The 16,931-nt window shown below is 36.1% G+C and overlaps 1 protein-coding gene across 9 annotated transcripts in view; it reads left to right on the forward strand.

Moving 5' to 3' along the window:
- The window catches only part of CACNA2D1 (calcium voltage-gated channel auxiliary subunit alpha2delta 1), a 507,150-nt gene that overhangs the window by 352,882 nt on the left and 137,337 nt on the right, over positions 1–16,931 (forward strand). For 7 of the 9 annotated variants that reach the window (XM_028490128.2, XM_028490135.2, XM_028490130.2 and 4 more), the window contains one exon: positions 11,022–11,153. The exons of 1 other annotated variant lie outside the window; for it this stretch is intronic. In XM_028490128.2, the coding sequence (XP_028345929.1) occupies positions 11,022–11,153 (132 nt within the window). Of the gene's footprint in view, positions 1–11,021; positions 11,154–11,789; positions 11,844–16,931 lie in introns of those variants that run through there. One more of the 9 variants, XM_028490136.2, reaches the window with a different exon arrangement.

The raw sequence follows: 16,931 nt of genomic DNA on the forward strand, positions 1-16,931 counted from the left end.
GAAATCAATATATGCGTTTGTTTTTTTTTTGTTTGTTTGTTTTTTTTTGCGGTACGCGGGCCTCTCACTGTTGTGTCCTCTCCCGTTGCGGAGCGCAGCCTCAGCGGCCATGGCTCACGGGCCCAGCCGCTCCGCGGCACGTGGGATCCTCCCAGACCGGGGCGCGAACCCGTGTCCCCCGCATCGGCAGGCGGACTCTCAACCACTGCGCCACCAGGGAAGCCCGATAATGGGTTTTTATTGGTTCCAATATCTTTTCATATTATCTCTTCTTGATGGACTGTGAGTCAGGCATAGATAACCTGAATTTGTATTCAGTGTATTTATTTTAATGCACTTGTGAAAATTATATTCGAAAGGCACATTTTGCTGTTTTTGTTAAATGAAAACAGTAGGTGCATATTAAAGCATGCTATGCTGATTACTTCTCAGGGGAAAAGGTGTTCTTGTTTATGAGATTTAGGTCCACATTATTTCCTTTTGGCAGTGTTTCTCAGAGAAGTAAAGCCGCTTCAGTACTTAAGGAGTTAAAGTGCTCTACATGCAAGTTTCAGGCATTGTATCCCTGGGTACTTGATTTAAGTCAGTAACTTTTAAAAAGGCAAAATTCAAAACAATGCATTAGAAGATAATGGGTTGTTTTTTTTTTGTTTGTTTGTTTTTTTTTGCGGTACGCGGGCCTCTCACTGTTGTGTCCTCTCCCGTTGCGGGGCGCAGCCCTTTTGGCAGTGTTTCTCAGAGAAGTAAAGCCGCTTCAGTACTTAAGGATCTGTGGAACTTATTAATGTCAATACCGTGAACATCCTTCAAACAGTTAGTTTCGACTGTCACTGAAACAATGACTTCCAAATCCGATTCGTCCATATGGATTCATGGCTAAGCTGCAGATTCATTTCTCTAATTACCTTTTGGATAACCTTTTTCAATGGATTAAATGGCACAGGCACCACTCATTATGACACTGATATCTTCAAATATGTCCCTCCTCCAATGTTCATATCTTTGTTAATAGTATCGTCCAGGCCCCAGCCAGAAAACCAGGGCTCCTCTTTTTCCCTTCCCGCCATCTGTCACTATGGTCTGTAGATTATTTCTCCCCAACATCTTTTTAATCTCCTTCCACTCGCCACGTCCAGCACTGCTTTTTTAGTTCAGACCATTGTCATTCCTCGCCAGCCTGACCGTACTAGTTTTCTGTCTTGTCTTCCCCATTCACATCTGGCTTGTTTCCAATCTACTTTCAGTATTTTTCCATGCTGGCTTCTGAGTGAAGCCTCAAGAGAAAATATGATTATTTCATACTTTAGCTTATATGGCCTTTTGTAATTCTCAGAATAAAATTATTTTGTGTTTAGTACTGCTGGATCATCATAGCAGTGTGTCTCTAATCTTATCTTGGCTGCCTTATTCCATATTCCTCTTTCATTCAACCATTTTGAAGAACATCGAGCTCCTGAAATGCCTTGTGCCTTTTTTTTTTTTTTTTCCCCTCTTTGTTCTGCACAGGACATTCACTGAATTAGTCATCCAGCTCTCCTACCACTTCTCCACTCTTCTTTAAAACTGTCTGGGTCTTCCCTCGTGGCGCAGTGGTTGAGAGTATTCCTTTTGTGCCATATGTTTCTGTTTGGATATTTTGGTGTGGCAGGAAAACTGTGTGAGATTCTGTCCTTGAAATATCACACTAGATCCTACAGCCGTTCTGTTGATAAGGAGAGCAGGGGGAGAGGAGGTTGGAAGATGGGCTAGAAGCAATCATAAAAGACCAACTTTTATGGAGTCTAACTGAAGACTTTTCGTTAGGGAGGGCATTTGCCAAGTAGAATTCTGTGGCAGTAGTGGGAAGAATGGCTGAAAGTGAGCTGAAGTTGGAGGGGGAGACTATTTAAAGGTTGTTGTGAGAGACCTAAGTGAGTTTGGCCTTGGAGTGAGAGAAGATAGACACAGAGCTAGAACCAACGTGACCTGGTCACTTACCATCTCTTATGATATTTCATCAGATCAAAAACCTTTAAGCCAGTTTTAAAAGCTTGTGTGCAGAGTATTTGTTTTGACCAGGTATTGAATCCTTTATAATATTTTAAAGCTATGTCAGAATAACTTGAGCTTCTTCAAACAAATTGAGTGATACATTTAAACTTTTATGGGATATTAAGCTATGAATGAAAATTAAAAATACATGATTTATTAGAATAGAAAAAGAATTATTTCTTTACTAAGGTCTTTGTTGAACTGGGCAGTAGCTAGGACTGTTAAATATAAATTTAACATGTCAATAACTGTAATAAATACGTTAAAACCTGAACGAATCATGCTCACTATGTTGTAAGCATCCTGAAAACTGAAATAGTTGATGTATTTGTTTTTTCTTTTTATATGTAGATGTCTATCTGTAAAAATAATAAAATAAGTTATGAGTGCTCTGCATGCATGTATGCTTATAGGCATATGACAATTCTTTATTCATGTGCAAGTAGAGATGTAAGGATACTAACCTCATGTTGTCTTAGATATGGTGTTAGATTTCATCCATACCTTTATGGAACATGACTCTGTAAGTAACAACCTGTAGTTCAATTTCTTAGATTTATTTTGTGTTTAGTTTCACTCTGAAGCAGTGCCTGGTGTTTAAACCAAGCGATTGTTCTTCTTGATTATAGCTATCTGCTATGTACTGTGTTTCAGTGCATCTGATCTTTCCATCTTAAAATCACCAGGCAACTCTTTGTTCCAAAACTAGTTGACGCAAACCCTTAAGTACTAAGCAGTGTGTGCCTCACTGACAGTATCACCCTTGCCCCCAGGAGCCTTGTTATCCTGCAGCCGTATCTCATTAGTCAGCTCCAATACTTTTTGATCCTTCTTTATGAATTCAGCAGTCCAGATTTGTATGTAGACACTAAATTCCCTATGCAGTTAGGCAGTCTCAGAGCAAAGGCAAGAGATTTCCCATATCTAATTTGGTCTGTAATTCTCGGCCAGAGTTTCCTCTCTGCTTTAACAGAACTGTGTGTGCACCATTCTGTGTGTGTGCGTGCATGTGCCTGTGTTGTGTCTGATATGTATGTTAGGTCTTATATAATTTAATATCTTCTCCCAGAATTTTAGTGTGTCTGTGCTTTATTCAGGGCCACAGTCACCAGCGTGGTTTGATTTCAGGAGTGCTGAGAATATTCCATAGTAAAAATTATCTCTACTGAAATTATACAGTACATTAAATGCTATCATTAGAGAAATTTGTTTTTTCATTTTTGCCTTCTCTTGAAACAGTGTATCAATAAATGGTTTGGAAAGGTTAACATGCTATTTTCTTCGTGCGATATATAATAAGAAAATTAAGTAGTGTTGTTGAACATTAACTTAGGACCGAGGTAAGAGCAAAGGTTCCTTGAGGAAAGAGAGGCTGCTAGATTTACATCACTCATCCTAGCATTTTAGCAGCGCAATCAGAACGGCTCTATTAAGATGTTTAAAAATATATATTTTAAATGCTGAGTATTAAGAGGTAAATAAGAAAATAATGATAATGATAAGGGCAGGTAGCATTTATTGTGCAGTTACTAAGTGACAAAAGATGTTCTAAGTACCTGTAATCCTCAGCACAGATCTGTGAGGCAGACACTATTATTATTATCCCCATTGTGCAGGTGAGGAAAATGAGGTTTAGAGAAAATAAATGCTTTCCCAAGGTCAAATGGATACTTCTGGCACAAAGACATGCGGCCTTTCGGTGGGAGGGCAGTAAGAAAGAATAGTCTTTGCTTATACTACATATATGCATATACTGAATTCTTAAATGGCAATTACTTAAAGGAAAAAGAATCACCAGCATGATAATTAGGCATTTTAAAAAACAAACAAACCTCAGTTTGGAGTCTTTTATATTTGGGCTTAATTGCATATTTATTCTTATATGGCTTCCAACTTCATTTCTATGTTCTCATAGTTTCTGATTTCTTTTTTAAACTCGTGTATTTTATTTCCCTTTTTAAAGTTTAAATTTTAAAAATGTTTAGAGCATTTTTGGCTATTTTTCATTTGTTCAGAATTTAGTGGGCTCTGTGTTTACTGAAGTATTGCTCTAATATATAGAAGTAGATGTTTAACAATTTTTCTTTTAACAATTTAATTACAAATAGTCACACTTATGATGAAAGTGACTTTGTGAAGTAGTATCAGTGGAAAAAATTGTATTGTCTTCCTCAGGTAATCACTGTAAAGTTCAGCCTTATGTTTACAAATTATACAGTGTATACTCTAGTTCCTGTATATAAAAGAAACGTGTTATTGTTCAAGTAAAAGAAAATAACTGACAAAATAATATGCCAAGATGTAAAAAGAAACTGTTTTTCTATGTAAGGCATCTAAAGGAGATGTGCGTCTTACAATTTTGTAATCCAGCTAAGGAAAGGACTATAATAAAATCACGCTCACTGATGTCCTTTTATTCGTAAGCTTATTTGACATTCATGCTAACCCTATCTAACATCCTTAGTGTGTTTATGTTTATTTTTTTAGATGAAAGGACAACAGAAGTACGAGACATTATAAGTGAATAGCTTTAAGTAGCAGGTTGTGCCAGTGAGAGAGACTCTTGGCCATCAAAGTTACTAATCATTTACTTGTTTATCTGGTTTTGATAATACTGAGAACAGAAAAACTTAAAATACTTGAAAGATAAACTTTTTCTTTTGCCTCCTATTCTTAGGACATTTCTTATGCATAAACCTTACACCCCTTCAAGAAAAATCTTACAAGTAATTGTCATTTTATTGAAAGTGACTTTAAAAATCCTTCAATTAATAAATATGACATTGGGTCCTAGTGTCTCCTATTCCCCTTGCATTATTCTTATTTTCTGTAATAATAAAGTGGTTTCTCCTGAGCTCCTTTTATGTGCTGGGAAACTAAAGACATAGGGAGTGAGGCCAGATATCTCAGTAATAGGAGCCTGAGAGAATTGACAAGGACCATGGCTTTTTATTATTTGTACCGAATTAATGGTAGGAATGAGGCTTATCTCCTCATCAGGACCCACATGTGCCCTGGAGCCTTGTCTTCTCCCGTCCTCAATGGGAGGTGGATGCTGGTGCCAAAGTCATGATTAGAGAGATTAGATTCGGTCTTCCCATCTCCCTGTACTTTATTAATCTTGCATTTACACTGGGATTAGGTGAGATTCCTTTAGCCAAATCCACTGAAAAGATTCATTCATATTAATATTTATGCACAGTGTCTAGTCCTTAAAGTGGCTTCTTTTTGTCTGTGCGCTTAATTGGATCAGTGGGTTTCTTCTTATTAACATTTTTCTTTTTCGAGATTAAGGTTGATGAATAAAGTTAGTGACATCTGGCTCAGCTCACCGGCTAAATGCAACTCCTTTAATGACTGCCTTATATACTATGGGATAAAATGAACATTTGCTATAAAGATAAAATTTAGTTTAGAATCGTACAGTGTTGAATCATTTAAAAAAAAAAAAAGGCAAAACTCTAATATTCTATGAATGTCCTAAAGCAGGAGGTGGGGAGGGATGACATTTAATGGCACTAAAAAAGTAGCTTTGAAATCCTACTTACTCGCTCAGGTATGAGAATAACGTGTTAGAATTTCTGGGACTAAAATGAAAATTTGCTCCACCCATAGGGTGTCAAAATGTAGCCTGAAATATTGACATAATTGAATATGAAACAATAATATTTTAAAAATGTATCAACTTTCGGTTTGAAGTTTTGTTGTGGCTTTTTGTTGACAGTATTCGTTTGGAATATTGCTTTTTACAAAGCAGATTAATTGTCTTGTGTTTATAGTTGTACTTGAGCAGAGTTTGTAAACCTGGGCACTATTGACATTTTGAACTGGGTGATTCTTTGTTGTGGAGATTGTCCTGTTCATTGTAGGATATTTAGAGCCTCTCGGGCCTCTGCCTGCCACATGCCAATAGTCTCCCACCAGTCTTGATAATCAAAAATGTCTCTAGACATTGCTGAATGTCCCCTGGGAAGGAATCTCTCTCTCGGTTGAGAAACACTGTGTTACAAAGGCATAGGTGATTTTTACTTTTTTCAGATTTAAAATTCTAAATCAGAGCTACACATATAATGAAAGCTTAGAAATAATAAATAGCTCATAAACAGTAAGAATCTTGGAATCTGACTTATTTGGGTGCTCTCTCTACAGCTCTCACTGTATGATTTTTGACAAATTACATGCCCTTTTATTTTTAGCATCTAAAAATTGGTTTTGTTTTTGTCATCTAAAAAAAAAATAGTATGAGTAGCTCACTCAAAGTGTCATATTTAGTTAAGTGAGAAAATGCATACAAAATGGTTAACACACCTGCTGGCACACAGTAAGTTCTTAAAAAATCCGTGACTTCATTCGTTATCAGTGACAATAGTTTAGCTAGTTTTATCTTAATGAAAGGCTATGATAATAGAATGGTATTATTAATGGAAATAGCGTAGTAAACATTTTGGACAATCCTCTTGTTTTAATTATTTAATTGTATCATATTTCTTTTAAAAATAATTTTTAGTATCCTGTCCCTTTACATAGCTTTAAGATTTACAGAGCTTATCAAAGACCTGTCAAAGCTACTTTATGTTGTGTAAAATGTATTTTTGATGCAGACTTGTCAAAGTTATTTTATATTTTAAGTAAATCATAAAAAATATGTTTCTCTTCTTTTTTCTAGCATATTTCCACTTCATTTCAAAGCCGTAGTTGACGTTATAAATAAACTTAAGGTTTTTCAAATAGTTGTATAGAGCCTTCAATGCATGGTGAGGCCCAGAACCCTGAATAAGTCAACAAAATGTACTCAAACTTAAAAGGGAGCAACAGTGCAACACTTCATGGCTGAAATTTACAGGAGAAAATTGGATTCTGAACTTGTCAGCAATTCTGTATTCATGTTATAAACGAGATACAGATATGTCACGTATTTTAGAAGAATTAGCAGCAAATGTAAGGTGCTTCTTTTGTGCTGTTACAAATTAGATTTTTCTTTCTTCCCTTGAGAAGCCAGGTTGAACAAAAGAATCCTCCAAAACAGAGAATTGCTGAGCATCAAGGCCCTGTTTCTGAAAACTAAGTAGAAGAATAGAGACGTATGCTTGGTGTTCTGAATCAATTATCAGTGAAATGCTGTTATACCATTCAGAATAGAGGCCCCAAAGTCAAGGTTTGCTTTCCCAGCATTCACTGCTTTTAATAAGCTTAGCCTTGGATATCCATGAAAGACTTATCTTCACAAACTCTAATTTTCAAACAAAGATAAAAATCTTCATTTCTTAAAAGTTGACAGAAGATGAGGACTAATTTTACTCTTAAAGAAGCCATAAGACCCTTAGCTAAGTTCATTAGTAATTGGCAGTAGGTTCAAGGCTAGATCACGATTGACCAGTTTGTCTTACACAGTGAAAAAAGTAGAAGCCACTCATGAATTTTTGTGTACACCCATGTACTCCATTCAAGCAAGACATTAGAAGTTTGAATGTGTGAATGTAAAACATTACTATTTTAGGAGGTAGAGAAGGAGGACATGGATGATAATAATACAGTATACATAATACATACATAATACAGTATACATACATAATACAGTATATTAAATAATGCAATATGTATCCAGTATATAATTGAGAAAATTAAATACGATATAATTTTAAATACTGCCTAACGATTTATGGAAAACCAGTCAGAACTATTACCCATATTCTTGAGTATATCTGTCCAAATAAAAGGTAAAGTTTTATTTGTGGCTAAGAACTATTTCTAGTCCTTTAAAAAAGATCACTTATTCTGGAATTATTTTAAGAAATATTATTCGGCTACTAGTTTATACCAATGTTTCTGCAATTAAATAAAATCCTTCGAATTTTTATTTCTTGCTCTAGACATTTATATAAAGACTGTGCCTTACAGAAGAATAATTGCATTTTAAAAGTTTTAGCATGGGCAGTATTCTGCATTAGTTTTATTATGCCACCATCTGCACATGACCCAGTTATTTCATTATTGTTTATCCTGAGTTATGCTAATAAAGTAGAAATGGGGAAATGTTGGGCACCTTAGTAATCCTGGATTAGGTATTTAATTTTTAGAAGGTTAAGAAGATAAAAATCTGCTTATTATAGGATACCTAAGTAATATATATTTATTAGTCAAATGTAGTTCATAATGTGGATCCAAAAAGTATAGCCAAATCACCAAGAACGATCTAAAATGGTATTCATACTTGTTTATTTGCTTTGATGTTTTACACGTTTTCTTTTACATTTTTAGCTGCTTTCAATATAATTTAAGAAAAAGAATTTCCTACTGCAGCAATTTATTTTACCTTCTAGTTTTGGTGTTTTACTATGTTTTTATACATAGTATAAATCCCTTGAAGTAGAATTGTTGGATTAAAGACGGTGCATTTTGATAGACAACTACCGCCAAACTCTCGTCTAAAGAGGTGGCACTAATTTTGTACTCGCGTGGCAGATCCTTTGAATTTTGATTTCTTGCTCTGGACATTCCAATAAAAATTGTGACTATTAGAATAATGATTGCACTCAAGAGTCTATAAATACACAATGACAAATGGAAGTATCTGTACCCTCACTCCTTGCTTCACACTGTCATCAAGTTTATAAACCTTGCTCATATGATACATATACAATACCATTTCTTTCATTCTGAGTAAATCATTCAAGTGTCTATTCTGAAAATATTTATGCACCTTGCTCATTTGCATATGAACATATTTTGAGAAAAACATTCTGCAATGTCTTATCTGAAAAAGAATTTTCAAATATATAAACTACAATTTTAAAACGTATCACCATGATGGTAAGAACATTCCAGAGCTTGACTTTTTCCCCTGAGTACATAAAAGTATAATTCACAATCACTGTATCAGAGCCTAAAACTTAGTAATTGTTATCAAATAAAACGAGAAAAAAATTAGCAGCCCTGTAAACAAATAAAACTTTATTAAAAATAATTAGATATCAGTTGTTGCTTAATGTGAATTAAAGAGCCAAGGGAATTGAAGAGATAGACTTCATTAATCCCCAATCTATTCTAACTATCTGGAACATAAATAAACATGATTATTTTGCTGAGTAGAATATTACTCTAAAATTCATGAATGTTTAAAAAAAGGTAGGATGTCCCTCTTTTTCTGTGATGTTTTGTATAGTACCATAAATATTCATGAATAGTGAGTATCAGTTCAGGTTATCTATGTGAATATAAATTTTCACATAACTGGCCACTCAGTGTTCATTGGATCATGCTTTTGATGCACTGTGGAACTGACCCAGCTCATGAATATTCACACACACAACTGATCTTGTTGAAGGTAATCACATGCATAAAGATGGAAATCTCGTTAGTTTTCAGTAATGAGAAATGCATGAAGATGTTAGTCCCAGAACAATTTCACAGTATACTTGCTTTTCATTTTTTGGTAAATGATAAACTTTAAAATATATATACATATGCTGTGCCTCTTTCTTGATAGAAGCTCTTTTTCCTTTTCCCTTTAAAAAATCTTGTGTGTGATCTAACCATGATCACATTTGTTTCTTTTACTTGCTGTGGTCACAGAAAAGAATGGGAAGAGTTAAGCAGTATCTCCAGTCCTTATCCCAAGCTCACGTGTCCACTATTTAGGCTTGGTCATAGATTCTCAAATGCAGAGTGTCCCAATCTGCTAATCTGCTTGTGGGCATGGTGCATATTTTACATATAAAGACCCCTCCAAAAAAGATGAGATTATCTTATATCATCTTTTTTGCATAAAGGGAAAATAATATCCTAAGCCAATTAGAATTTTAATATGTTAGACATAGGATGCTATGATCATAGAGGCCCATAATTATAAATTATATATTATTTTAGCCCATGTTATATCCCACATTTTCATTGTTTCTCTTTCATTATAATGAGTGGCATATGGTTGTGATACCTGTCCCAGATCAGTCAGTTGCTATAAGTAGGTATCAAAATCAATGACCTGTCCCTTATTAGCACCATGCTCTAGTTATTAGTTGAACTAACCAGAAAAAAGAAAATTATTGTTCATAAAGGTAGTGATAAGGTATCAGCCACTTCTTAGTTCTAACACTGATATTGTCAAGCCTCTGAATGAGTTTTTCTTTATCAACATGTACGCACTTTTGGTTGTTACATAAGCACAGTTAATAAAGTATGCTCAGTAACAAACATCTATTTGTTTTGGGTTTTGTTTTTTTTTTAAATTCAGGTAACAGACCAAACTATGTTAGTATATCACAGAGAATCATCAATATTGAGCTATGCTGAATTCTCCTCTGCTCAAGCCCCTTCATGAATATGCATATGCCACCCAAGCCCCGTCATGAATATGCATGCACCCTTAGCTTAAAACTTCCCCAGTTTTACTCTTTAGGGAGACAATGCTTTGGGAAAATCCCTGGTGTTCTCCTTACTTGCTGCAAGTAATAAATCCTTCCTTCTCCGCCCCCCCCCCCCCCAAAAAATACTGAGAGCAGTCGTGGTCACACTGTGTCATGAGGTGCCTTGTGAGCATCTTCAGAACTGCCTCAGTGCGAGGGATCCCTCCCAGCTGCAGAGTTCTGATACTGCCTGTTTTATGCATCACAGTGGTTCTCAACAGAAAGTAATTTGGCCCCCCAGGGGTTATGTGACGATGTCTAGAGACAGTTTTGCTCGTCACAGCTGGGGGGGATGTTACTGGCCTCTAGCGGGTAGAGGCCAGAGATGCTTCTAAACATCTACAAAGCACAGAACAGCTTCCGCTACAAAAAATCACCCAGCCCTAAAATGTCGATAGGGCCACCATCATATAAACATGTGTTTGAAGAAATGATTCCATGTCTAAACTTTTGATTACCACCACATTAGAGAGCTTTTATAGGTAAAGCAATGAAAATGTATAACAGTATTTTGCAAGTAAAGGAAGAAGGTTCAATTATTAATTCCAAATTTGAATTAACTGATTTTTCTTATTTTTGGGGGGGTAGCAACAATTGTGTTAAATGAACTCAACTGGACGAGTGCCTTAGATGAAGTTTTCAAGAAAAATCGGGAGGAAGATCCTTCATTGTTGTGGCAGGTGTTTGGCAGTGCCACAGGCCTGGCCCGATATTATCCGGGTAAGTGCTTAGTGATCAGGAGGTACCAAATAAAACTGTAAGTACCAGACTTCATTCTTCCTGAACACTCTGTTACTTTCTCTTACTTGGTGAAAGATGGTTATCACACTACTTTTAAAAGGAAAGAGTATTCCTCCTTCCTTGGCTCTGTATCTACCAAAATTATTTTAAACCAAAACACCTGAGAAGCAGCTGGCCCATGGAATCGGGTGGGCTGCAGTGAGACCGTGGGCAGGTATCTATGGACCGGGAACAGGAGGTTATCATGAATCCTATAACAATTCTAAGGGTCCAGCTGCATAGCATGGACCATGAGTCCCATTAGAGAACTGAATAGAATTTTGAGAAACTAATTAAAATATTTCTTTCCAGATTTCAAGTCTTTGCTTTTATGTGAAAGGTACTGATGCTTTTCTTTAATCAGTGAATGTGGATTTGTTAAAATGAGATGAATATATTTTACAAATTAACGTGAATAAACCCTTTATTCTTATGAAAAAAGGATAAGGAGAAGTAAGTTTATAATGAAAATGAAATATTAATCACTAGTAGATCCCGAGAACCTAGTGAAAACACTTTAAGTGAAATGTCTGTTGGTATTTTTAACTTCTCCACCTTTCAGAACAAGCTGACAAGCACAAATGCATTTACTTTCTCAAAGCATGACCTGAGTGATGGGATGCATGCTAGGTAATTTGGTTTTAAACAGCTACAATATATATGAGAATTTTTTTTTAGACTTGTGTTTTCTAAACATTTAAAAAATAGAGTTATTAACAATGAAAGGTCACAACAGTGAAAAGGGGATGAAATAGAAATTAGATAATATCTATCTTTGTATGGCAACAGCAGTGAATAATAGTATGTGGGCATTATCAGACTAAATAGCACTCATATTAGGTAAAGATATATAACTTCTTGCGACAAGTGCCAGATGGTAAGACCATTGACAGTTATTTTTCTGCAGAAATCCAATGGGATACAAAAGGCCTACTCTGTATTTCAATATTGAAAAAATCATGAGTTAGAAAAATATTAATGTTAATATCTGATGTCGAGAAAATATTACCGTATAGTTTGTTATCATAGTAGTGGAATTTTCTACTTACAGAAATATTGTTCAGTACAGTACAACACTTCTAAAATACTCTTATGTTATTAATATGTTAAATACCATATAGCAGGAGTTTGAAAATTTTCATATGTAATATAAAGAAAAAAAGCATTATTACTCATGTACATAGTAAACCTAAGATAATAAACTTTAAAGTTATAGCAGGTATTTTAAAATTTTATTTTATTTTATTTTTAAAATTTATTTATTTTTATTTTTGGCTGTGTTGGGTCTTTGTTGCTGTGCGCGGGCTTTCTCTAGTTGCGGCGAGAGGGCTTCTCATTGCAATGACTTCTCTTGTTGCGGAGCACGGGCTCTACGCACTTGGGCTTTAGTTGTTGCAACACACGGGCTCAGTAGTTGTGGCTTGCGGGCTCTAGAGCACAGGCTCAGTATTTGTGGTGCACGGGCTTAGTTGCTCCGCGGCATGTGGGATCTTCCCGGACCAAGGCTCAAACCTCTGTTTCCTGCACTGGCAGGCAGATTCTTAACCACTGCACCACCAGGGAAGTCCCTATAGCAGGTCTTATAAGACATTTATAAGTACAATTAAAAAAAAAATACACAAGAAATAACAATAATACATGAATATAATTATTTATATTTATCAATAACTTATTGCATTATGTAGCTTTTAAGCCTTTTAAAGTATATTACCTCAATACAAAATTCCATATATATGCAGTTGAAGGAAAGAGAAAAAATAAGTAAGAGAAAATTAGGATAATGAGGAGAAACCAAGAGCCCACTACTAGAGGGAAATTGATGATGCCATGAATAAAAGAAAGACACATAAGGATTATGAGAGAGAAATAGGAATGGGAGTGGAAGGGAAAATTGTATAAGAAAGGGGAGAGAGAACATTGAGGTCAAGAGGCGGAAGGAAAGATAGATCATATTTTGCACACTTTTCAAAGATGGCTTTTTTTACAAATAGCAGTCCATTTTTAAACATACCAACAAATCATCTTTTATGTTTTTTCTTTTAAATGCTAATTGAGGGATTATGGCTTTAATTTTTTTTAAACCTTAATCATATGTTTCCTAATATGTTGACATTTGTCCACTTTTACCTTGGGAAAGATCTTTCAAGGTTTAATTTAGCTGAATCCATGTGGTCGCCCCAGGACATTAGCTGTGGAAGCAACCCTGGGCTCTTCTGTGATGTCTTGTTTTTCAGCAAGTCTTTGACAGACAAGCTGACTCACCAAATGATCTCCAAGCCCCTGTAATGGCTCTCTTGACTGCTATGGAACACAACACTCAATGAAATTGCAGTTTTAGTGAGTGTGTTGCTGAGTTGCTCTTTTTATTTTATTTTTATATTATTTTCTGACATACAAAAAGCTGTACATAGTTAATGTATACAACTTGATGAGTTTGGAGATAAGTATACATTGGTGATAACACCACCATGATCAATGCCATAAAACCTATCTTCCATCTGTAAAAGTTTCCTCCCACCCTCTTATTTATTATTATATGTTTTGTGATAAGAACAATTAACATAAGACCTACCCTGTGCAGGGAGATGAGCAGCCAGGATGGCTGTTCTCTTGCTCTCTGTCCATCCCCTGCTCAACTAGTCCCTGCTTCACCTACACCTTACTCACCTGACTGACCTCCCCTCTTAATAACACAGCCTAATCAGTAAATGCCTACTTAGTTGCCACTAGCCCCACCTTATGATTATTCTAAGCTTTAGATCAGAACATCGCCACCTGATAGATTACCAAAGGGGCAGTGAGGGGCATGCTTCTCTGCTGGTTTCCCTGGTAACCGATGAGCCAACTAGACATCAATGTCAGTTCTCCTTGCAACTGGGAACCCCTGCTCCTCCCCTCCTCCCCTACCCACCTCCACCCCTATCAAAGCCTGCTGCCATGTTCTGCCCACCAGCAGCTGTACACGATGGGGTGTCACTCCAAGACCTTGCTTCAGACCCATAAGCTCCCCCATCCATTAAACCATTGATGTCTCTGTCACTGACTCTAGGCTCTTTCTTCTTGAAGCTGGGAGAGTACAGGGCCTGCAGGCCTGCGGGTTGCAGCCCAACATACCCTTTTAGCAAAATTTTAAGTGCACAATACAGTATTGTTACTTACAGGCTCTATGCTATACAGAAGATCTCTAGGGCTTATTCATTTTTTATAACTGAAGCTTTGTACCCTTTGACCGATACCTCCCCATTTCCCACTTTCCCCAGCCCCTGGCAACCACCATTCTACTCTGCTTCTATAAGTGTGACTATTTTAGATTCCTCATATAAGTGATATCATGTAGTACTTGTCCTTCTGTGTCTGCTTATTTTATTTAGCATAATATCCTCCAGGCTCATTCATGTTGTCACACGTGGCAGGATTTCCTCTTTTTTAAAGCTGAATGAGTTGCTCTTTATGGTAATAATGCTGTAATAGAACCAAATCTCTTTAGCAAAGACACTAAGACAATATTATAATTAAAAGTAGGCCACTATATTTCTTTTTATGCTAAGACGTGTTTTCAACACATTTCACACTTCTTTCAGGTTTAAAGACTTGTTACAGTGAAGTGATTTTTAAAAAAATTTCTCGGTAAGCCATATTTTCCTCTCTGATTTTAGCCTCACCATTTTGATACCAGCCAAATTAACGTAGAACAGCTCATCCCTGATTACTGTCTGTTAAAGCAAATATCAAAATAACCTTTAAATATTGTTAATTATCTTAATTGTGAGTGGAAATAGAATAAATGTTACTTAATTGGATTTTTATATAACAAGATTTGGGCCTCAGGCTAGAAGCTCCCTACTAGCTGTGAGGAACTGGGTGGGTCTCCTAAACTTTCTGAGCTTTAGTCATCAAATCTGAAAAAATAGGAACACCAAGGCCTCAGTTTATCCTCTGAGGGTTTTTGTGATCAATGAGATAATAGAAGGAAAAGTACTTCGGAAAATGCAAAACAGTAGGCATTTTTACAAGAGTGAGTATCAACTAGAATAATTTTGCCTAAATCCAGATTTGTCTTCATGTGAGAAATTAAAAAACATCATTGAGGTCGCAATCAGTTGACAAGGGAGCTGAAATAGAAATGTGGAAGGAGTTCTAGACAGATGACTAAGCAATAATACCTAGCAGTAACTCCACACAGTGGAGTTGGTCAGAAGATGTAGGTTTTAGATGATAACCTTAGTTAAGTCACTTCTCTGTAGGGTGGCTAGATAAAATAAAGGATGCCCAATTAAAATTCAGTTTCAGACAGAGAAGAAGTTTTTAGTGTAAGGATGCAATACTTGGGCAATATTTACATTAAAATGTGTGCTTTTTTCATCAAAATTCACATTTAACTGGGTGTCGTGTATTTCTTTTTCCTAAATTGGTTAACTTTATCTCTCAGGCTCTGGGTTTATGAGAAAATATGAGAAATCAACTTCCCCACTACCTCACAGAATTGTGAGGCTCAAACAATCTATTTCATATATTAATGTCGGGTTGGCCAAAAAGTTCATTCAGGTTTTTCCATATCATCTTACAGAAAAACCCGAGCAAACTTTCTGGCCAACCCAGTACAAATGTAGAATTTTGTAATTGTCTTTTTTTTAATTCTGTAAACTACCTTTAAAAAATGTTGCCACAGTCTTGTAAATAAAGTGTTTTGTAGAAATTAGAATTCTCTGGCTCACAATAGAGTCTAAAAAAATAGTCTTGGTCCGTGTTAAGATGCTACTTAGAACAGGGCTACGTGATGTGAGTGGGTTAAGCAGGTATATACCCAATAGCCTGGGTATAAATCCTGCTGCCATCAGTTGAAGTGGTGGTAAGCTTTGGAAAACAGTCACAGACTTGAGCTGTGAAACAGGGAGGATAAAATGGTTAAATTGTAGAACTGTTAAGAGGAAAAAGGAATTAAATATGTTTCTTATTTGCTAAAATGTGTAGGAGAAAGTCAGTGATGGTTAGCCACCCTCATGATTTCCATTTATTAGCTTGTTCAAACTGCATGGAGACAACTACTGCTTCCATATATAAGGAGGGCTCTAGAGCTGACATGATATAAAGGCACCTCTGCAGAGTGATTCTGAATAGCAGTTTGGTAATTAGTGGGAATTTGTACTCTACCATCTGTCCTTAGCCTGAATATCATCAATAAATTGTCTGTTTTCTAATTTGGTTGATATGCATGGAAATAAGCTATAAAAAAGACTTATATGTCTTTCTTCTTTTTTCCCCTCTTTCTCCTTTTTCTTTTCCTTCTCCTCCTCCTCCACCTCTCCCGTCTTCCTCTTTCTCCTCTCCAAATTAGAAGGTAGGTAGGCTGGCTGTGTGATAATAGAAGGAACATTATACTGAGGGAAGAGAAGTTCTTGATTTGCATTAAAACTGCCATCAGCATAGGTGTGTACTTTCGCTAAGTCATGTTATATCTCTGAACCTATTTCTTCAACAGTAATTTGGGATGATTGAAGAATGCGATTTCCAGGGCAGACACTATCTTTATTTACTTATGCATTTAGACCTTTAGCATTTGCTAAGTTCACAGTCTTTGTTCTGTAGGATAACTAGAGGGGCTTGCCTTAGTTATACAGCTTGTTTCATGGCAGAGTTGAAGCTGGAACCCATGTCTGGTGACATCTTCATTGACTATGTGCTGACTGGACAATCAGTTTAATTTATGAGTGCTTTCCT

This window comes from Physeter macrocephalus, chromosome 5 (assembly GCF_002837175.3).
Source record: "Physeter macrocephalus isolate SW-GA chromosome 5, ASM283717v5, whole genome shotgun sequence".
Taxonomy (NCBI): domain Eukaryota; kingdom Metazoa; phylum Chordata; class Mammalia; order Artiodactyla; family Physeteridae; genus Physeter; species Physeter macrocephalus.